Below are 23531 nucleotides of genomic sequence, written 5' to 3' on the forward strand. Positions count from 1 at the left end.
CTTTGTTATCATCATTTATATGAAATACATTATGCAACTTTAGAAATGTTGTGGGTTTTTAATGACTCATTTTATTTAATATTAGGTTTTGTTTTCAAGTGGCCAAATATGGCCAACGGCTTAATTATGGATGTATAGTTAAAAATTGGGCTGCCTGTGTAAATGCAGCTTAACTGGTCTTCTGACCGATCACATCAGATATTTACCATAGAGTTGAAAAGAGGTCCTATCAATGTAAACATACCATTATGATATCTGGATGGGCAGCACCACTGAGGCCATGTTCATGTTGAAGTAGCAATTTCTGTATAGTTGCTTATCCATCCGGGTCATCAAGAGGTATTGGCCAATGATCAACCGGATCTACAGAAGTGCTCAACGAATGAAGTTTGAAATCCCACCCAGCTGACTACATTCAAATCCATGCTAGAACTCTGGCCCCATCTTGTCCTCCAACCACTCTATGGTATTTCTTTTTACTGCTGATTGGTCAAAAGACCAATTACTCATAAAATATAAACTTTGACTTTTTGTGTGATGGGCTCTACCAGCTCAAGACTTGGGAAGTGTGGTAAACACCATAAGTCATCATGCAGCTTTATAGAGACATTGTGGGAGCCATTGCTTTAGTTGTTCTGATCCTCAGTCTGCTGACAGCCACTCATGGTGAGTAACAATCTGAAGCTTGTTTCCATACTATGTTTGTCCTGGTCTTTCATGTGTTTGTCTTGTACTCATGTCTTTTTCCATAGCATGGAACTGTAAGGAGGTGAAGAACATCAAGAACCTGATGCAGATCGATGCAGGCCAGGGACATGTGGTGGCCACCGACACAAATGAAATTCCCTATTACCTACAACGTGGATTCATCCAAGACGAATGGATCCGGATTCCTGGATTTGTGAAGCATATCACTGTTGGACCAGCAGGGACCTGGTGTGTTGACAGGACTGATAGAATCTTTAAGTACTTGGAGGGTAAATGGGTGCATGCTGAAGGTAAGTGGCACTGTTCAGTTCTGATCCAAAGGGCATTTGCTATTTAGCTTTCCTGTTACCAGCCAGGTACTGATTAAGTATCATGAGGTTCAGAAGTTAATTGTTTTGAAGTTCTTCAAAGTACTAATTCAGTGTCTTGGTTGTCTGTCTTCGGTCTTCAGGCTTTCTGAAGCAGGTGGATGCTGGGGGTGACCAATTTATTGTGGGTGCCAACATGCAAAATGTACCCTTCTGTTTAAAAAGCAGTGCCGCTATTGGTTACAAGGGTCCTGGCTCTCCCCTTCCTTGGAAACAATTTCCAGGAAGTGTGAAATATTACAGTTGCGGACCCTTTGGGTGCTGGGCAGTCAACAAGGATGAATCGATCATCTTCATGAATGTAAGATATATATATATATATATATGTGTATGTTTATTAGTCATCCAAACAAGTGAAAGTGTCTCATCAGTCTTTACCATGTATTCAGCTTGATCGAGACTGCCAATACAGTGGGTGGAGTAACATTGATGGCATGCTTTCCATGATTGAGGTGGCAACAGACGGTAGTGTCTTTGGGGTCAACTCTGTGGGTGATATTTATACCAGGTAAGGTTACAGTGTCGTCCCCTTCATTTTATTTCTTCATATGCCACTGTGGAGTGCTGCTACCTGTACCTGCTACCTGTTTTTCCCATGGAAAAAGAGCTGCTCTGTCTTGTTGAGCTTGAGGTGGGGGGCCAACATCCAAGCAGATGCTTGGATGGGTAAGGCACCTGCCAGGGAAGGGTAAGAATAGAAATCAAAGACCAAGTGAGAATATGACACAGTGTACGTGCAAAGAGAACAGCAGAGGCCGTAGAACCACACCTTGGGGAACATCATTGGTAAGTGTGGATGGGGAGATGGTTTAGACTCTCAGGTCCGGTTGGAAAGGAAAGACAGATAGGATACCAGTCTCTAGTTTATAATGTATTACGGCCCTCTTACTGCCCTCTCGCTATCTGCTTCCTTTGTTTGTCTCTGATTCCTGCCGGTTAGTGTTGAAGGAACAGGCTTTTTGACCCGTTTAAAAATGATTCCAAATAGTCAATGAATTAATGTAACAAATGAATTTAATATATGAAGAAATTATTAAAATTACAGTACAAAAGATAAAAGGTTTCTGGAGATGCTGCAAGAGCAAAAACTCATGCAGAATTGAGGAAAATTCAAGCGATTTCCCATACCTCACTCTGGTTCATATCTCAACCTGATGTCGTGGGGGTTGATTAGCAAACATAAAGGGACCAAGACTAGTCCTGTAGAATAGACCCCTATTCAATCAGTGACATTCTGATCTGTTCCTGAGTGATGTTATCTCAAGGATCAAGCAAGCTAGGCAGTTGAAAGCAATACTTTTGTGCCTGCATTCACATCAAACAGAAATATCTGTTAAGAAATTAACATTCCGATGATAGCCTACTAGGACAGCAATGAAGTACCTAGGTATACACCGATAAGCCATATCATTATGACCACCTGCCTAATATTGTGACTCCCTTTTGCCGCCAAACAGCCCTGACCCATCAAGGCATGGATTCCACTAGACCTCTGAAGGTGTGCTGTGGTATCTGGCAGTAGCTTGGCTGTTGGATCGAACCACACGCTCCCCCCTGCATCAAGGAGCCTTGGCCATCAAGGAGCCTTGGCCATCAAGGAGCCTTGGTCGCTTAGATCCTTACCCTCCCCATTTTCCTGCAAATGAAGTTTCTTTGAGATGAGATTGAGTTTGTAAGACCGAGTAACAAGTCTGTGAGCTCATTAACAAGAGATTATCAAATGCTGCAATGAATTATTCAATTACTCTCTCCCTTGACGATCAGGTATGCAATCAATATTTCAACCACTATATGAAACGGCTGATTTCTAACACCTGTCAGTGGTCATAATGTTATGGCTAATCATTTCCCACACAGAAGTATTATACAGTTGTGCTCAAAAGTTTGCATACCCTTGGAGAATTGGTAATATATGTTTCATTTGTACAGAAAACTGAGACTGAGCAGGCAAAACACAATTATTTTATTTCCTATGGGATTCACATTAAACTCTAAGTCATAACAGAATGGCACAATCATAAAACAAAACATGGCAACAAAGAAAAAAATGAACTGACCCCTGTTCTGCATACCATTAGTCCTTAATACTGTGTATTGCCAACTTTAGCATCAATGACAGCGTGCAGTCTTTTGTAATAGTGGTCTATGAGGCCGCAAATTCTTGCAGGTGGTATAGCTGCCCATTCGTCTTGGCAAAATGCTTCCAGGTCATGCAAAGTCTTTGGTTGTTTTGCATGAACCCCATGTTTGAAATCTCCCCAGAGTGGCTTGATGATATTAAGGTCGGATGGCCTCTCTAGAACCTTCCCCTTTTTCTGCTGTAACCACTGGAGGGTCAACTTGACCTTGTGCTTAGGGTCATTGTCGTGCTGTAATGTCCAAGAGCGTCTCATGCTCAGCTCTTGTGCAGAAGAATGCAAATAGTCTGCCTGTATTTCTGATAACATGCTGCATTCATCTTGCCATCATTTTTCACAAGATTCCCTGTGCCTTCAGAGCTCACACACCTCCAAAACATCAGTGAGACACCACCATGCTTCACAGTGGGGATGGTATTATGTTCAATATAGGCCTTGTTAACCCCTCTCCAAACATAGCGCTTATGCTTGCGACCATAAAGCTCTATTTGTGTCTCGTCACTCCAAATTACAATGTGCCAGAGGCTGTGAGGCATGTCAAGGTTTTGTCGTGCTTATTGTAAGTGGGCTTTTTTGTGGCACTGGCACAGTAAAGGCTTCTTTCTGGCAACTCGACCATGCAGCTCATTTATGTTATTCAAGTGTCGTCATATTGTGCTCCTTATTGTGCTCCTTAAAACAATCACACCGTCTTATTCCAGAGCAGCCTATATTTCTTCAGAGGTTACTTATGGGTTTTTCTTTGTATCCCGAACAATTCTCCTGGCAGTTTTGGCTGAAATCTTTTTTGGTCTACCTGACCTTGGCTTGGTATCAAGAGGTCCCCAAAATTTCCACTTCTTAATAAGTGATTGAACAGAACTGACTGGCATCTGCAATAAAGTTCCATTACCTTGTTATGCAGTTCTTTTCTACTCCACATGGCTCAGTATCTATCCTGCCATGTGAGAGCTAACAAACTCATTGACTATATACAGACACGAATTGCAATTTAAAAAGCCACAGGTGTGGACAATTCACCATTAATTGCCATTTTCACCTGTGTTTGTCACCTTGTGTGTCTGTAACAAGGCCAAACATTCAATGGTATGTAAACTATTGATCAAGGCCATTTAGATTATTTCTGTTTTTATTATGATTTAAAAAGGAGCCAAACAACTATGTGATAGTAAATGGCTTCATATGATCACTATCCTTAAATAAAATACAGTGTTTTTGCTTGATCAGTGATTTTAAAAATTTCTGCCAGGGTATGCAAACTTATGAACACAACTGTATATTGACATATATAGCTCCGAATAAAATGAAGAGACCACTGCTCCTTTTTCTTTCCTTTCCAAAAAAGTTAAAAAGGAAGGTTTTGAGTGAGGAACAGAAGGGTTAAAATTAAGAGACCACTGCAAATTGAACACTTCTGTTCTTCACTCAAAACTTTCCTTTTCAACTTTTTTGGAAAGGAAAGAAAAAGGTCTAGTGGTCTGTGGAAGATGGAAAATGTTCGAAATGTATCAAGTAAAAACTCCTTCAGTCATTAGCATAACAGTTAATTATTTCAGGTTTAATCATATATACGGGAACAAAATGAGTACAAGTACAGAGACCAACACAGGGTGGTGTCATGACAGTTGTTCTGATAATTGTCACGTCCTTCCTCCCTTGAAGTGCCGTGTTTTGGTTTCTCCAGGATGTCGGGGCAATGCATTAAGGGGCGTGGCGTCACTCTTTGGAATAGAGCTGGTACCAGCTGTTCCCTCTTACCAATCACACACCTGTTCCCGCTTGGCTCATCACCGGCTGTATATCTGAGGAGCCCTGACGACCCGTCCCTGCCGGATCTTTGATCCACATTCGTATGTGTTACGCCTCATGATTAATTCCTGAGATAGCCTTGCTATTCGATCTCAATTAATCTTGTCTCCCTGGGATTATAGGAATCTCCTGACGACCCTCACCAGCCCGTGTACCGACCTCCTGCCCGTCCACTACTACTCTGCCTACTCCCTGCCTGTGCCTCCGCCGCCAGCCCGTGTACCGACCTCCTGCCCGTCCACTACTACTCTGCCTACTCCCTGCCTGTGCCTCCGCCGCCAGCCCGTGTACCGACCTCCTGCCCGTCCACTACTACTCTGCCTACTCCCTGCCTGTGCCTCCGCCACCAGCCCGTGTACCGACCTCCTGCCCGTCCACTACTACTCTACCTACTCCCTGCCTGTGCCTCCGCCGCCAGCCCGTGTACCGACCTCCTGCCCGTCCACTACTACTCTGCCTACTCCCTGCCTGTGCCTCCGCCGCCAGCCCGTGTACCGACCTCCTGCCCGTCCACTACTACTCTGCCTACTCCCTGCCTGTGCCTCCGCCGCCAGCCCGTGTACCGACCTCCTGCCCGTCTACTACTACTCTGCCTACTCCCTGCCTGTGCCTCCGCCACCAGCCCGTGTACCAAACCTCTGCTTGTCCACGACTACCCTGCACCTACTCCTGCCCTCGAACCTTCCCCGATCTCCCCCTTTCATATTAAATAGATTTTCGCACTGCACTCATCTGGTCTGCGTTTGGGTTCCTTTCAGTTCTGACAATAATGGCATTTCAGGTTCAAGCTTATATTCTCTTCCAACAGTACAGGTGACAACATCAGCACTTGCAAAAATGTACATACAAAGAATTGCTGTTGCCATGACGTAGCCTAGTGAATGCAAGGTTGCATACAGATGTAAATCCAGGAATCATAGGTAATCATAGAATGTCGGTTGCCCAGACAACTTGGTGAAAGCTCACACACGGCAGCAGGGGCATGTTACTATTGGTGGTTTTGCTAACTCAACTTCTATAATAGTCCTGTTCACCTCTATAATATAAGGAGCAGGAGCCCCACTGCTGCTATTAAGACATACCCCCAAAAGAGAGACTTCTTCTAGTGGTCTCTGCTAGGCCCAAGGCTTAGTCTACCACACATTGATGGCCGACATCCCATGCATTACTGCACACAAATAGAGACATCATGGGTTGCTGGCAGGGAAAGACAAGTTGTTGAGTATATGTAATGTTTCAAGCAAACACAAAGGCCTTCTAACAGAAAAGGAAAATGATATAATAATAAATACATTTTCTACATTTTTGCCAGAGCTGTGTTTCAAAAACATATATTTTTAATATGTGCCAATATATATATTTTTTAAATATACTATTGTATTATACATATTACTAATGTATGGCCCTATATTTCATACATATATTTACAAATTCGATTTTAGAAATATTCTTATATTTTTCATATTAAATACATGTAAATATATTTACAAGAATGACAAAATTGTAGTTGGTAATATGCATGTGGCATTTACATCTAACTGATGTATTTCCATATTTGTACTGTTTCCTGTCATGTGTTTATTATGTTATTTAGTTGTTTCTTTGAAGTACTTATACAGAAAGGAATGGCATTTTTGATTTTGTGTTAAAATGTATGCATATTGTTTTCAATATGTATAAAGTGGTTCATTATATTGAAACTGAAAAAGGTTCTATATGCTGCTTGATAGTAACTAAAGTCTAAACTTTGGTGTATTTACTAAACTTTTTTCATTATATTGTGACATAATGGCAGTTGTATGACACTGGGAATAAAGGTCCTTATTTAATTAAGATTACTCTAACTAGTTGTTTATTTACTTGCAATTGCAATGTATTTAATAGCAATTATGGTAAAATCAATACTGTACAATATACAGATAAACTCTTGTTTGTAAAAGATAATTGTCTTTTCACAGTAAATCATGTATTACAATATGGCCTAGACTTGTAGTTTTTTTGGTTTGCTCCCCATTTTGCCAATGATAATGAATTAAACTCACTATAACAAGGAGATTCCCTGGAAAATAATAATTTGAAGGTTAATTCCATGATGGGTTGATGGGAAATGCTTGTTGTACTGCATATTCATATATTCATTATTTGAACACATAAAATATTCAATGGTAAAATATATTATATGCATTATACTAGTTATAGTGACTGCAAGTTATATATTTCATAAACATTTTAATGGCATGTTGAGAAATCCTCCACATATATTAAATAAAGAGCCCACTGCAAAATGATCAGTTTCTCTGGTTTTACTATTCATAGGTATATATTTAAGTAAAATTAAATGTTTTGTTTTATTCTATAAACTACTGACAACATAATCTAATATGAATATTGTAATTTAGAGTATTTATTTCTAGAAAACAACTGGTCAAAATAACCAAAAAAACATGCAGTTTTCAGACCTCAAATAATGCAAAGAAAACAAATTCTTATTCATTTTTCAACAACAAAATACTAATATCTTTACTTAGGAAGAGTTCAGAAATAAATAATTGGTGGTATAACCCTGATTTGTAATCACAGCTTTCATGCGTCTTGGCATTCTCTCCACCAGTCTATCACATTGCTGTTGGGTGACTTTATGCCACTCCTGGCACAAACATTCAAGTAGCTCAGCTTTGTTTCATGGCTTGTGACCATCCATCTTTCTCTTGATCAAATTCCAGAGGTTTTCAATGGGGTTCAGGTCTGGAGATTGGGCCATGACAGGGTCTTGATCTGGTAGTCCTCCATCCACACCTCAATTGACCTGGCTGTGTGGCATGGAGCATTGTCCTGCTGGAACAACCAATTATCAGAGTCGGGCACCACTGTCAGAGCAGAAGGAAGCAGGTGTTCTTCCAGGATAACCTTGTACCTGGCTTGATACATGCCTCCTTCAAAAAGACAAATCTGCCCAATTCCAGCCTTGCTGAAGCATCCCCAGATGTTGGGCAAAGCTGAAAATTTGACTCATCAGAGAAGATGACCTTACTCCATTCCTCTATGGTCCAATCCTTATGGTCTTTTGCAAACTTTAGCCTGCCTCTTCTTTGCTTCTCATTGATGATGGGCCTTTTTTTAGCTTTGCACAACTTCAGCCCTGCCTCGAGGAGCCTGTTTCGAACTGTCCCCGCCGTGCACTTCACCCCAGCTGCTGTTTGCCATTCTTTTTGTAGGTCACTTGATGTCATCCTACGGTTGTTGAGTGACATTCAAATGAATTGATGGTTATCTCGGTCAGTCGACAGTCATTTTCACCCTCTTCCGGGCCCAAAGTGTCAATATTTTGTGTGGCCACCATTATTTTCCAACACTGCCTTAACCCTCTTGGGTATGGAGTTCACCAGAGCTTCACAAGTTGCCACTGAAGTCCTCTTCCACTCCTCCATTATGACATCACAGAGCTGGTGGATGTTAGAGACCTTGCGCTCCTCCACCTTCTGTTTGAGGATGCCCCACAGTTGCTCAATAGGGTTTAGGCCTAGAGACATGCTTGGCCAGTCCATCACCTTTACCCTCAGCATCTTTAGCAAGGCAGTGGTCGTCTTGGAGCTGTGTTTGTGGTCGTTGTCATGTTGAAATAATGCCCTGCGGCCCAGTCTCCGAAGGGAATAATGCTGTGCTTCAGTATGTCACAGTACATGTTGGCATTCATGGTTCCCTCAATGAACTCTAGCTCCCCAGTGCCATCAGCACTCATGCAGCTCCAGACCATGACACTCCCACCACCATGTTTGACTGTAGGCAAGACACACTTGTCTTTGTACTCCTCACCTGGTTGCCACCACACAAGATTGACACCATCTGAACCAAATAAGTTTATCTTGGTCTCATCAGACTACAGGACATGGTTCCAGTAATCCATGTCCTTAGTCTGCTTGTCTTCAGCAAACTGTGGGCTTTCTTGTGCACCATCTTTAGAAGAGGCTTCCTTCTGGGACGACAGCCATGCAGACTAATTTGATGCAGTGTGCGGCGTATGGTCTGAGCAGTGACAGGCTGACCAGTGACCAGTATGATGGAGTGTGAGAGCGATAACACCAAATTTAACACACCTGCTCCCCAATCACACCTGAGACCTTGTAACACTAATGAGTCACATGACACTGGGGAGGGAAAATGGCTAGTTGGGTCCAATTTGGACATTTTCACTTAGGGGTGTACTCACTTTTGTTGCCAGCGGTTTAGACATTAATGGCTGTGTATTGTGTTATTTTGAGGGGACAGCAATTTTACACTGTTATACAAGCTGTACACTCATTCCTTTACATTGTAGCAAAGTGTCATTTCTTCAGTGTTGTCACATGAAAAGATCTAATCAAATATTAGCAAAAATGTGAGGGTTGTACTCACTTTTGTGAGATACTGTAAATTTTTGTATACCTCAGGTACCAAATGTCGGCTCATACTTAATACTTAATTATATAGCTAGCTAGACAAATGTAAATCGGGAAGTCCTCCCAGAACACATTGGAAAGCAAGAGGAAGATCCAGTGGGCATAGAGGTGCCACAACAGATAGCCTGGTTGGCTGAGCAAGTGTGTGGATCAATGCTGCATGACACATTGTTCATGGACCATTGCTGCATGACCCATTGCATTTCAGCATAAGATCACTGACTGATGGCCTAATATTCTTCTTTAGAATTACCTGATACAGAGCAGATATCATAGCTCTTTCAGTCATAAAAAGTAATCTAAGTACTGAGGCAGCTAGGCATCCTCAAACCAAATGGACCGCTGCTATGGAAAAGCTTACAGGAATCTGTCTGACTTGCTATCAGCAACATTCTTCACTGTTGGTATTGGGTTCCTACTGTGGAATGCAGTATTTGAAATTTGCCACCATGAATTACATCAGTTCTCTATATTAAAGGATTAAAAAACAAATGTCAGGCCATTATTAAATTGGCTGATGGAGACACTGATGAATACAAAGACTCAGCATATATCTCCAAGTGCATCAATGATGTCATCTCGAGGGTAGATGTTGAGACTTTCCCCAAACAAAAGCCCTGGGTTAATGGTAATGTCCATGCTATGCTCAGAGCACGGCCCTCTGCCTATAGTTCCAGTACCTGGAGGCTCTGAGGAGGTCCAGATATGACCTCTGGAAGACCATCAGAGATGCCAAAAGAGACTACAAGGATAGATTGGATTCTAACGACCAAAGCTCTAACCCAAGATGCACATGGTGTGGACTCCATACCCTTGAGGGAGGACGGACCAGGTCCATCGCTTCCCACGGAATGTAAAATTGAGATTCCTTTGCCACAGGAATACTGAAAAATGCATTAGCCGAATCAATAAGCATACTACACGCATATTGTATCTATAATATTTAATAATTCTACCCATATTCCTCATCCTATTCTTTTTTTAAATTGCTGCTAGTTTACATTGTAATGTATATTATTGCTTTACTTGCTATATCTATAATATTTAATACTTCTACCCACATTGTCCACATTTCCCATCCTATTCTTTATATAAATGGCTGCTAGTTTACATTATGTATTGTATTGCTAAATGTTTGCTATATTTTTGCTTTATGTATTTCTTCATTCTTATTACGTAGAAGTTGTGTGTCATGTCACATTATTGTGCAGGGTGACACTATATTATTCTGTGCATTTGATAAATAAACTTTGACTTTGAAGCTGGAATTGCACCGGGGTCATGCAGCAAGACAAATAACACAAGTATGTCAGATTGGATTAAAAGCAACATACCTGGCATTAAGAAATGGCCTATGCAAAGTCTAGACTTAAAATCAATTCACATGGTGTGGCAGGACCTGAAGCGAGCAGTTAATGCAAGCAGTTTAGAGGGTGATTATATTTTAACATAACTACAATTTTATATATTCCATGAGTAGAGACATTTATTTTTTTACTTCTGTGTTAATTCTGTATTTTACACCAGGTTTTGGTTAAAATTGTAAAATAAATGTGCACATTTCATTCTTTTAAGCAGTCACAGTATTGTCCCATTGGCCAAAAGCCTAATTAATGAAGACTAGTTAAGAATTAAACTGTGTAAATGCAGCTTAACAGGTCTTTTGACCAATCACATCAGATATTTTCCATAGAGATGAAAGGAGGTCTCTTCTATGTAACATGCCATTATGATATCTGGATGGGCACAACCTCTGAGGTCCTGTTCAAGTTGAAGTAGTAATCATGGAAAAATTATTTTGCTCATCTATACGGGTCATCAGGAAGGATTGGCCTATGATCAACCAGCGCATCAGCAGGGCTCAGTCAATGAAAAGTGAAGTCCCACCCAGTTGACTACATTCAAACAGCAGATTTGTCTAGGCTGGAATTCTGCCCCTATTTAGTACTCCCACCACCTCTATGATGTATTTCACTGCTGATTGGTCAAAAGATCAATTATTAAAAAAATATAAAATGTGACCTTTTTGGAAGTATTGTAAAACCTAAAGTCATCATGCAGCTTTATAGAGACATTGTGGGAGCCATTGCATTAGTTGTTCTGATCTTCAGTCTGCTGAGAGCCACTCATGGTGAGTAACAATCTGAAGCTTGTTTCCAGACTGTTTGTCCTGGTCTTTCATGTGTTTGTCTTGTACTCATGTCTTTTTCCATAGCATGGAACTGTAAGGAGGTGAAGAACATCAAGAACCTGATGCAGATCGATGCAGGCCAGGGACATGTGGTGGCCACTGACACAAATGAAATTCCCTATTACCTACAACGTGGATTCATCCAAGACGAATGGATCCGCATTCCTGGATTTGTGAAGCATATCACTGTTGGACCAGCAGGGACCTGGTGTGTTGACAAGACTGATAGAATCTTTAAGTACTTGGAGGGTAAATGGGTGCATGCTGAAGGTAAGTGGCACTGTTCAGTTCTGATCCAAAGGGTATTGGCTTTTTAGCTTTCCTGTTACCAGCCAGGTACTGATTAAGTATCATGAGGTTCAGAAGTTAATTGTTTTGAAGTTCTTCAAAGTAGTAATTCAGTGTCTTGGTTGTCTGTCTTCGGTCTTCAGGCTTTCTGAAGCAGGTGGATGCTGGGGGTGACCAATTTATTGTGGGTGCCAACAGGCAAAATGTACCCTTCTGTTTAAAAAGCAGTGCCGCCATTGGTTACAAGGGTCCAATTGGAAACAATTTCCAGGAAGTGTGAAATATTACAGTTGCGGACCCTTTGGGTGCTGGGCAGTCAACAAGGATGAATCGATCATCTTCATGAATGTAAGATATATATGTGTATGTTTATTAGTCATCCAAACAAGTGAAAGTGTCTCATCAGTCTTTACCATGTATTCAGCTTGATCGAGACTGCCAATACAGTGGGTGGAGTAACATTGATGGCATGCTTTCCATGATTGAGGTGGCAACAGACGGTAGTGTCTTTGGGGTCAACTCTGTGGGTGATATTTATACCAGGTGAGGTTTGTCTTGTTAAATTTCTTTACCATTTCTAGTTCTGCCTTTTACTCTAACTCTTACACTACATGCCTTAAACCTATTGAAAGTAGACTAAATCTAAAAATGTGTAGATCTTATGAAATGTGAGGGTGTTACACTATAAAACGGGCCTAAAGTGAAAGCAAAATATGCTGTTTGAGATTTGTAGCCAGTTTTTGGATGAACAGCTGAGGTGCACTGTGGAAGGGGAAATTGCATTGTCTTAATTATTTGTAGACATTGACTTCTGATTCCTTGTTTTTCTTCAGTGATCCATTGTTTTCCTAAATCTGTGATAATATACAAAGTCAATTAATCAGCTTTACACATGAACCCTTTTCTTCAGAGATGGAATTACTGCCAAAAAACCCAAAGGGACTAGATGGAGCCATATCCCACAGAAAACTGCCATGAAGCATGTGAGCTTTGACCAGGGACGTCTTTGGGCCATCTCAAAGTCTGGCATCACCTTTTCTTGCACACGCTAGTGTCTGCTGAAGGCCACTTGACCTGATTTGCCTTCATTAAGTCATTACACAATAGGGATGGATGAATGTGAAAGGTTATATAAATGTCCTGCAAATAAAGCATTATTTTAAACATTTGCATGTCAAAGAATTTTTGAGCATCCTAGTGTTTCATTTTTAATTGAGGACTAGGGTAGCGATGTCATAAAACCAGCATTTTCAAATCCTGATACCAGACAAACTACACAATTCTTGATGCCCCTGCATCAGATGTGCCATGGTGTGGTCAAGCATCAAGTGTGTGGTGACTGTTCGTTTATATAATGGTGACTGTTTCAGAACTCGTTGAACTAGTTGTAGTAAGATCAACTCTGGATTTGGCTCTCAATCAGGAGATTGCATTGGTTGGACAGGAGTTGACGAGCATGGTCGAACCTATGCAGCAAAATGTTGTCACTTATTACCAGGCCATTGAGTGACTGGAAGTTGCTCTGACCATAGCAACCAATTAGCTGTTATGGTCTGGGCAGCAAATGACCTAAAAACAGAGGTAAAGCTTTTCTGATACCTGTGAGGACTTTGAGGGAAGGTTGACGGAACATTTGACTAATTTGAGTATCAGAGGGGCCACATCCCACTGAGATTGTTGCCCAGCAGGTGCACCATTGAGAGAATCCTCTCAGGCTGCATTACTGCCTGGTACGGCAGCTGCATCGCTGCTGACTGCTAGGCCTTCCAGAGGGTGAAGTCAGCGGAGCGCATCATAGGCTGCCATATCCCTTCCGTGCAAGGCATCTACCATACACAATGCCTTAGGAAAGCACAGAACACCTTAAAAGACCATACCCACCCAGGCTATTGTCTGTTCAAACTGCTGCAGTCTGATAGTTGTTACTGGAGCATCTTCCAGACAGTTTTTCCCCTCAGGCCATAAGGCTTCTCAACCAGCAACATTAATGTATTCCATGAACATTTCATATGCTCTGGTCACTTTCTACATACATTCAATATACATTAGCACATTTCAATGTATCCATTTATAAGCACTACAACATGTAAAATATTGAAGATTTTTCATACTGTCCATATTCCTGCATTCACTGAAATTGCTGCGACTGTAGTCTCGTGTATTTTTTTTCTTTATACATTTCTAAATTCTTACTGTGTAGATGTTGTGCCATGTCATAAGTATTTAATTGTTCAGAATGACGCTATATTTTTCGGTGTATTTGATACAAGACTTTGACCCTTTTAGATGTTGTTTTCATGTAGTCACTTAAGGTATTGAAGCTGTGCTTGTTTATAGGTTTAGGTATGTGTATGAGCATGTATATCTGGGTGTGCATGTGTATATGAATTTAGTAGTCAGGGATTTGGTCTTAAAATGAGGTCTGAACCAGCTAGTTAAACAGAAAAAGTTGTTCATCTTCAACATTTGGGGGTTCACATTGCCTATCCTTAACAAACTCATCTAAAGGTATTTGATCATGTTAGTTTACAGGGAAGATGTCAGGTGTTGGTCAGGTGAATTACTCATATTTTCAAAGCAAATCTAGGGCTGTTGCCATTGTAATTCATAATTCAGTTTCATTTACATGCTCTGGTGTCATTGTGGACCAGGGATAATGAGAGTTTCTTTAAGCTGGTGTACGCCAAATTACCTAACACAGTACATCCCCCGTATCCACGAGGGATCGGTTCTGTGAATGAATGTACATGAGGAAAATGTCAATGTACATGCTAGCGACCTACATGTCTACACTGTAATAATGTGCTATCGGAATTATAGATGAATAAATCAAGGGATATTCATGCTTGATTGCTACTGTTTCTGGTGGATTTTCGAAGGCCCGGACGCCCAGGCCTAAACGACGCTACTGTTGTGAAGAAAAGCTGGAACAGTTGTAGTGGGCTGTATGTTGCATCCTTAACCAACTGTGGGCTATCGTGTCATTTTGGTCTAAAGCAGAGGGGTTCTGGTTTCCCGTCCTCCTCAAGGACTGTTTGCCATCTGATCTTAGTTGTGTCTCCCTCAGTTGGTCTGGTTCCACTGCCTATCCCACTTTTACGTAGAGACTTAGATTTCCTTGCCCCCACACCTCCAGATGAAATGACAGAATGACGGGCAGGGGCGCTTGCTGGGGACGGGTGTCTCCCAAACATCTTCCTCATTTTCACATCTTCCTCTCTGTGGTATATAAGAGATATTGTTGTAAGATGCATATTATTACAGTTGATTTATAAAAAATATCGACAAAATCAACAAAACTTAACTGTCTGCACAGTGACCCAGAAGTATGAGGGGCCGTCAGGGACATTATTCAGAATTACCTCTCACAAACACATGTGAAATGCTCTTACTTAACCTACTGAAACACTCTCACATAAACAACTGGAAGATTATTCGCTCGCACACACTACTGAAACGCTCTAATATACACTACTGAAAAGCTCTCATACATACAAGTGAAACGCTCTTATATACACTACTGAAAAGCTCTCATACATACAAGTGAAACGCTCTTATATACACTACTGAAAAGCTCTCATACATACAAGTGAAACGCTCTTATATACACTACTGAAAAGCTCTCATACATACAAGTGAAACGCTCTTATATACACTACTGAAAAGCTGCCCGACTGTAGTCGCATTTGACAAGGTTCTGATGGTCTTCGCTGACGCCAGCACAGTGTGAAGTAAGGCTGCTGCCTTGGTTAGGCTGCTTGCAGGCTGTTGGGTAGACATTAGTGTTCTGAGGCATGAGGTAATGGGGCATGTAGTGTAGGGTAACTGGGGTAATGGGGCATGTTGTGTAGGGTAACTGGGGTAATGGGGCATGTTGTGTAGGGTAACTGGGGTAAGGGGCATGTTGTGTAGGGTAACTGGGGTAATGGGGCATGTTGTGTAGGGTAACTGGAGTAATGGGGCATGTTAGGTAGGGTAACTGGGGTAATGGGGCATGTTGGGTAACTGGGTGTTAGGGAGGGATTTTTAAGGGTGTGTCACTCATCCGCGGAGGTTGGCAGAACCGATCCCTCATGGATACGGGGGATGTACTGTAAGTGTATATATATATATATATATATATATATATATATATATATATATATATATATATATATATATATATATGTATAGTTAAATATTATTATATATATATATATATATATATATATATATATATATATATATATATATATAATATTTAACTATAATGTGTGAAAGGATTTCACTATAGTGTGTGAGAGGTGTTTCAGTAAAACCAGAAGGGCTTCCATTCAACAAAAATGCACAATTCACAGCGCGGTTCACATGTTGATCGTCAGTCATGTTGTTCGCAACACTTATGTCTGCCCAACAGCCAGATGGATTCCCAGTGGAGTTATCAAATTTAAAAATGGGCACCTACTCTGATCTGTTTAATGAATCGTTTCACTCCCTTAACTTGCCTCTAACAAGCTATTGTGCAATAAGTTTGCATTGTGTTGATGTGCAGCTATTATCTAAGCTCTTAACCATGTGTTTAGAGACTGTTCAACGTTCGATTATTTCTCCAGAACAAACAGGGTTTATCCTTGATAGAAAGTCGCAAGTCTAAGTAGGCCAATATCGAACCTCCCGTTCCTCTAAAATGTTTTAGAATTTTAGAAAAAAACACTGAATGCCTTCCTGAAGCTAAATAACATTTATGAAATGCTCCAGTCTGGTTTCAGATCCCATCATAGTACTAAGACTGCACTCCTGAAGGTAACAAATGACCTTCTAATGCCCTCAGACAAAGGCATCTTGATCTTAGTGCTGCTTTTGACACTATTGATCACTCCCTTCTCTTAGAGGGACTGAAAATTCATATTGGGCTACGTGGACATGTTCTAGCCTGGTTTAAATCATATTTATCTAAAAGATATCAGTTTGTTAGTGTGGATGGCATATCCTCTGACAAGTCAAAGAGATGCTTTAGTGTTCCTCAAGGCTCGGTTCTGGGCCCATTATTGTTCTCACTATATATGCTCTCTCTGGGCGATGTAATCCGAAATCACATTGTAAATTTTCACTGTTATGCTGATGACACACAGTTATATATTTCAATGAAGCATGGAGAAGCCCCAAAATTATCTACTTTGGAAGCATGAGTTTCAGATATTAGGAAGTGGATGACAGAGAATTTCTTGCTCTTAAACTCAAGGAAAACAGAAATGTTTGTTTTAGGACCCAAGAAACAAAGAGCGTTGTTACCAGATCTCACTGTGAACCTTGATGGCTGCATGGTCATATCCCAAAATACTGTAAAAAACCTGGGCGTTACCCTTGACCCTGACCTCTCCTTTGAAGAACATATAAAATATGTCTCAAGAGTTGCTTATTTTCATTTTCGAAAAACATTGCAAAAAATTTGAAAGTTTCTATCAAAAACTGATGCAGAAAAATGTATCCATGCTTTCGTTACTTCTAGACTAGATTACTGTAATGCTCTTCTTTCTGGTTACCCAGACAAATCAATAAATAAGCTTCAATTAGTGCTGCACACGGCTGCTAGAATCCTAACTAGAACAAAAAAAATGTAACACATTACTCCTGTCCTAGCGTCCTTACACTGGCTGCTTGTTAGGGTTAGGGCTGATTTTAAGGTTTTACTGCTAACCTATAAATCAATACATGGACTTGCTCCTACTTACCTTGCTGAAATGATCCAGCCATACATACCTACACGTAACCTAAGATCGCAAGATGCAGGCTTTTTAATTGTACCTAGAATTTCTTAACAAACAGCCGGAGGCCGGGCCTTTTCTCATAGAGCTCCACTACTGTGGAATGATCTGCCAATTAAGGTTAGAAATGCAAACTCAATGCAAACTTTCAAGTGTCTACTAAAAACTCATCTCTACAGCACAGTTTATAATTAGGTGTAGATTGGCCCGGGGGCGTGAAGGTGACCAGTAGGCTTGATACTGTCCACCCTTGCTGTCTTGCCAGGTGGGCTCTCGTCGCCACTGGGATGCCCTCCCTCCGATGCCTTTCAGGGGAAGAGTCACTGGCTTGTTGTTGTCTCTCTGTTGCGCACTTGTGCAATTGGGCTGTACGCTGCTGGCAATACTCTGCCCTCATTCAGGGGGGTTGCGGTTGGTGGGTGTCCCTTTGGTTGATGCCTGGCAATGTGGGTGGATTGATTTCCTGCCTGTTGGGCCCTGTCCGGGGCCTCCCCCGGGTAGGGCCACAGTGTTGCTGGCCCCCCTGTCTCAGTTCCAAGGTCTTACGCTACTATATTATTGTGCTGGGATACTGGGTCAGTTCTCCTTCCCCATTAAGTTCTCCTTCTCCACTATAAATCGTTGTTGATATGAGGAATGCATTTTCTGAATTTTCGTTTTAAACTTTAGGAGGACATGAGGTCCTGGTCCACACCTGCAGAGTACCTGGTTTGGGGGTCCCGTTGCTGGCACAGCCAGAAGAGGACTGGTCACCCCTTTGAGCCTGGGTCCTCTCTAGGTTTCTTCCTAAAATTCGGCCTTCTTAGGGAATTTTTCCTAGCCACTGAAATTCAACACTACTGTTGTTTGTTCCTTGGGGTTTAAGGCCGGGTGTCTCTGTAAAAGCACTTTGTGACAACTGCTGTTGTAAAAAGGGCTTTATAAATACATTTTTATAAAGCCTCCTTAGACCCAATTGCATCTAACCCTGTTTTTTGTTCTTCTACAATATAATTGATAAGGCATTATCCTTATGGCCTGACATTGGTATCAACATATTTAAATACCTTTATTTTTGGTATATATATTTGCTTCCTTCCAGCAACTCTATGAAAAGTTTTCCCTCTCTAATCAGCATTTTTTTCAGATACTTACAGATCTGCAGTTTTGTCTGCAATATTAGCTTGTTGCTTCCCAATATCCCAGAGGGTACAGACATTGATTCCTTTCTGACTCCTTTGCCTACTGGTTAGGGCATGCTCTCGGTCTTGTATTGTTGCGTCCATTCATTATGTCCAGCTTTGTTGGATAATATTAAAGCCCTATGGGAAGAAGGAAATCTCAGTGGAGACATGGGATAAAGTTTTGTGCTGGGTTCACTCATCACCGTTTGCGCTAGGCAAGGCTTTATCCAGTGTAAATTCCTTCACCATACTCATTTAACTACAGTCAGGCTGTCTAAGATCTGGATAGACATTGATCCCACATGTGTCAGGTGTAAACAGGCTCCTGCTACTCATATTCACATGTTTTGGTCATGCTCACGCTTGCATACATTTTGGTCTGAAAACTTTGACACTATATCCCAAAAACATTAAAACTCCAATATAACCTACTGCTCTCACAACACTATATGGTGTCGTCCCCCCCCCATTCTATGACTTGCAAAATATAAAGCGGACTTCATTGCCATTGTGACCCTTTTGGTCAGATGCTTAATTCTTCTTAGATACAAGTCTGCTGCTCCCTCTCCCTCCTCCTGGATAAAAGATATCTTCCACTTTGTTAAATTAGAAAATAATCTGGTTTACAATAAAGTGTTTCTCTGCCAAATTTGACAAGACGTGGGGGCATGTGGTGCTAAGGTAGTGGTGCTCTCCATTAGTCCCGACTGATTCCTTATATTATGGTTTATTCTTGTGTAGAGTGTACTACAAGATATCTTGTGACCTGTTGACTATATACTTATATCTTAGGATATTGCATATTCTAACTTAAACCTAACCTAGCTTTTGGTTTATTTATTTTTTGTGTCTGTTTTTTTTTTTGTTGATCACTTTTTTATTGCACTTGAAAATGTACTAAATAATTATAATTGTCACTGTTTTGATATGCATAACAAACATTGTGTATAAACCTGAAAAACTAAGTAAACAAATATGGGAGAAAAAAGAAAGTTTGATAGATCAATAATTTCTTTAAGAAAAACTAAGTAAACAAATATGGGAGAAAAAAGAAAGTATGATCAATAATTTTTTAAAATAACTTTCAAAACTGCTATTATAGAATCTACAAACTAAAACCTTTGACTTGCAATGACAGGTTTTTTATCTCAATGCTCAACACTCTGACAAAAAGAATCCATAACTATTTTAGAAATTGTCCACTTGATGAATAAAATATAGGGGAGAGTGGGGTAAGTTGAACTATTGGTTGAGTTGACCCACCCCATAGAAATCTAGGGCGTACAAAATTTGTGCCATGTGACAATATATTCAGTATGAACCAATTATTTTCCACTAGGAGTGATAAAGGCGCATGGGAAAAGTTTTCTTTTTTTAACAAAAACACTTTTTTATTATCAAAGTAAATTGTTTACATGTGCAGTATAATGATTGTTAAATCAAAGCAAATTTATCCAGGTTTGTTTTTTCAGAAGATTATAATTTTTATTATTCTCAGTGGTTAAGTGAAACCAAAAATCTGTTTAGAAACTTACTATATTGCTGTGAGAATATGGTTTAAGGCAAACTGACGAGGGAGATTAATATTGTTTTTAAATTAGGTAATCACAATGAAATCTGTTTCTTGGTCCCTCCCAACTCTTCTTTGTGAACATCAAAGCTGTAGAGGTTTCCCATTAGACCACTTTTCTACATGAATTCAACCCCTTCCTTGGCATATCAAGGCTGTAGGTATATGACCGACCACATGTGGGGGACGGAAGTGTTACAGCGGACTTTTTTTTTTCATATGCGAGAGCACTGGTTATATGCCAGCCGTTCTGAATATTTAATACACTGCTCAAAAGAATAAAGGGAAGACGTAATGATCACAGTATAACACCAAGTCAATTAAACTTCAGGGATATCAATCTGTCCAATTAGGAAGCATAAGCGATTGTGAATCAATGTCACCTGTTTTGGTACATATTAAAGTGAAAACGTGCACTGGAAAGGCAACAGCAAACAACCCCCAAAAAGGGAATGGTTTTGCAGGTCGGGACCACAGACAATCGCTCTCTTTATCCTTCCTGACTGATTCTTCTTGCTAGTGTTCTTGTCACTACAGGTAGCATGAGGCGGTACCTGCAGCCCATTCAGGTTGCACAGGTAGTCCAGCTCCTCCAGGATCCATATGTGCTGTCACAATGTTTGCTGTGTCTCCCATTACAGTCTCAAGAGTGTGGTCAGAGTGTGTAGGCCGTTCTTGGATGATGAAAAAATGTATGCCATTGCCTGGCCCTCATGTTCCCCAGACCTCAATCCAATCGAGAACCTCTGGGATGTTATGTATTGGTGCATCCAAAGCCGCCAAGTAGTGCCACAGACTGTTCAGGAGCTCACTGATGCCCTGATCTAGGTCGGGAGGAGATCCTCCAGGACACCATCCACCGTCTCAACAGGAGCATGCCCAGACATTGTTGGAGTGCATGCAGGCATGTGGGGGCCACACACACTACTGAGTCACATTATGAGTTGCCGTGATGAGTTGGAACAGCCTGTGACTTCAATTGTTTAATTTTTAATGTGAGTTTGAATCCAGCCCTCAATCAGTTGTTTGTTTCCTTTGACTCTAATGTCAGTTTTGTCCTCAATGTATTACACAATGTACAGTTAAGATTTTGATCTTTAATATACTTTGTTCATTGAGACCCGATGTGTGATTTGAGGGTTCCCTTCATTTATTTGAGTAGTGTAGTATTCCATTACTCAAATCATTACTGAACCGTTGAGATCTTAGGATATTCATTAAAAAATATAGGGAATTATTAAAATTTGAGAGAATGAATTGGAAAGGTGAGGAAATGGACTAAAGCAACTGATTTGCCTGGCTTTTGTCCAGCTTAAAGCCTGTGGGGCTCTGTAGTTAGCAACCAAAGCGCCATTGTTCCAAAACCCTTCCCTACTGCCAAGTCCACAAAGAGGGTTTTGAATAGGAATAATGTTTTAACCTTATCAGCTGATTTAGTGGCCTTTGTACAAAATATGTTTGTTTAATGCTTGTTTAATGCTTATTAAAATGCAGGATGGATACCGATCTATGAATATCCAAATATCCAATTACCGGCTAGGCTTGCTACTCATTTGAACAATGTTGAGATGCTGCGCTCGCCATGTTGAGATGCTGCACTCGCCATGTTCAGATGCTGCACTCGTCATGTTCAGATGCTGCACTCGCCATGTTCAGATGCTGCACTCGCCATGTTCAGATGCTGCACTCGCCATGTTCAGATGCTGCACTCGCCATGTTCAGATGCTGCACTCGCCATGTTCAGATGCTGCACTCGCCATGATGGTGATTTTTTCTCTGTCCTTGCAAAGGTTTGACATCGTTTTGTGACATGTGCATTTATTCTCTGGTATTATTAATACTATCAGAACAGTTTTTTTATTTAGTAAAGAATTGGAATCAAAGTACCGAGTCCTGTGACATCTGTAAACTAGGGTCAGTCTGATTTTTATGCTGAGGTACCCCTTTGAATTCATGGAATTCTCTCCAATTGTTCTAGTGTACAGTTCTATCTTAAGAGCACCCAAACCCTTGGACTACGCATCAGAACTACATGGCTTGATGACTCCTAGCTACTGTATGTGTTGCAGATCTAGTTTCCTACAACAGGCCACCTGGTTGTGCGGCTAACCTGGATTCTGCTTAAAGACTCTGGGCAGTGCTTGTATTAATTGAAATGCTGGTAATCAGAACATGGTAACCTAGTAATGTTGCCTTAGTTGTTAATGTACTTTTACCTTAACCCATCACAGCTGAGGACAGGCCACCCCTCAGGGTCCAACTCCTGATTGTCTTCTCTAGGTTCCAGCTCTACGACAGAGTTTCTCGGAGCCACAGTGCATGAATTTCTTCTCTTGCTCTTGGGGGTTTAAGCTCTTGGGGGTTTAAGCGGAATCTGTGTAACCAATTTAACACCTGCAGATGTAAAAAGGGCTGTGACTAAAGTCTTAACTAACCTTACTGGACTTTAGTTTTTGGAAAGAGAGAGAGCAAGCATTTCAGTGCCTTTGTTAATATCTAATTATCTATTACCATGCATAAAATGAAAGCAAATCCCCTATCCGCATTAGGTGCAAAACTCAGACTCGGTATAAAGTGAAGTGGTGCTATTTATGCTCCATGGCTACCAGAACCATCAGCTAAGCCTACAATCCTGGCCAGTTCTCGTGATGCAGTCAGGTAAACAACCATTCAAAAGTTTAGGGTCATTTAGAAATGTCTTTGTTTACCATGAAAACATACATGAAAGGACTTTGGAGCTGTGCTTTAGGTCCTTGCCCTGTAGAAGGAAATTGGCTCCAATCAAGCGCTGTCCACAGGATATGGCATAGCATTGCAGAATCATCAAGATCCTTTTCACCCTATACCAGAGGTGTCAAACCGGTTCCACGGAGGGCCGAGTGTCTGCAGGTTTTTGCTCTCTCCTTGTACTTGATTGGTTAATTAGGTCACTGATTGGTTAGTTTCTACCCTCACCTGGTTGTGTAGGTCTAAACTAGGAACCAATTTATAGGAAAAACCAAAAACCTGCAGACACTCGGCCCTTTGTGGAACCGGTTTGACACCTGTGCCCTATACAGATCTCCCAGTTTACCACCACCAAAGCACCCCCAGACCATCACATTGCCTCCACCATG

The 23531-nt window shown here is 41.0% G+C and overlaps 1 protein-coding gene and 1 pseudogene across 1 annotated transcript; both read left to right on the top strand.

Moving 5' to 3' along the window:
* The first annotated feature begins 577 nt into the window (after window positions 1-577).
* Window positions 578-1588, top strand: LOC114840721 (fish-egg lectin-like). The gene is made up of 4 exons (XM_029124849.2): window positions 578-666; window positions 753-998; window positions 1160-1377; window positions 1466-1588. Exons 1-4 carry the CDS (start codon window positions 591-593, stop codon window positions 1586-1588), a joined length of 663 nt encoding a protein of 220 aa, XP_028980682.2. The 5' UTR covers window positions 578-590.
* Window positions 1589-11487: 9899 nt separating this feature from the next.
* LOC109616498 lies at window positions 11488-13107 on the top strand (annotated as a pseudogene).
* Window positions 13108-23531: the final 10424 nt, after the last annotated feature.

Source organism: Esox lucius, chromosome 13 (assembly GCF_011004845.1).
Source record: "Esox lucius isolate fEsoLuc1 chromosome 13, fEsoLuc1.pri, whole genome shotgun sequence".
NCBI classification, from domain to species: domain Eukaryota; kingdom Metazoa; phylum Chordata; class Actinopteri; order Esociformes; family Esocidae; genus Esox; species Esox lucius.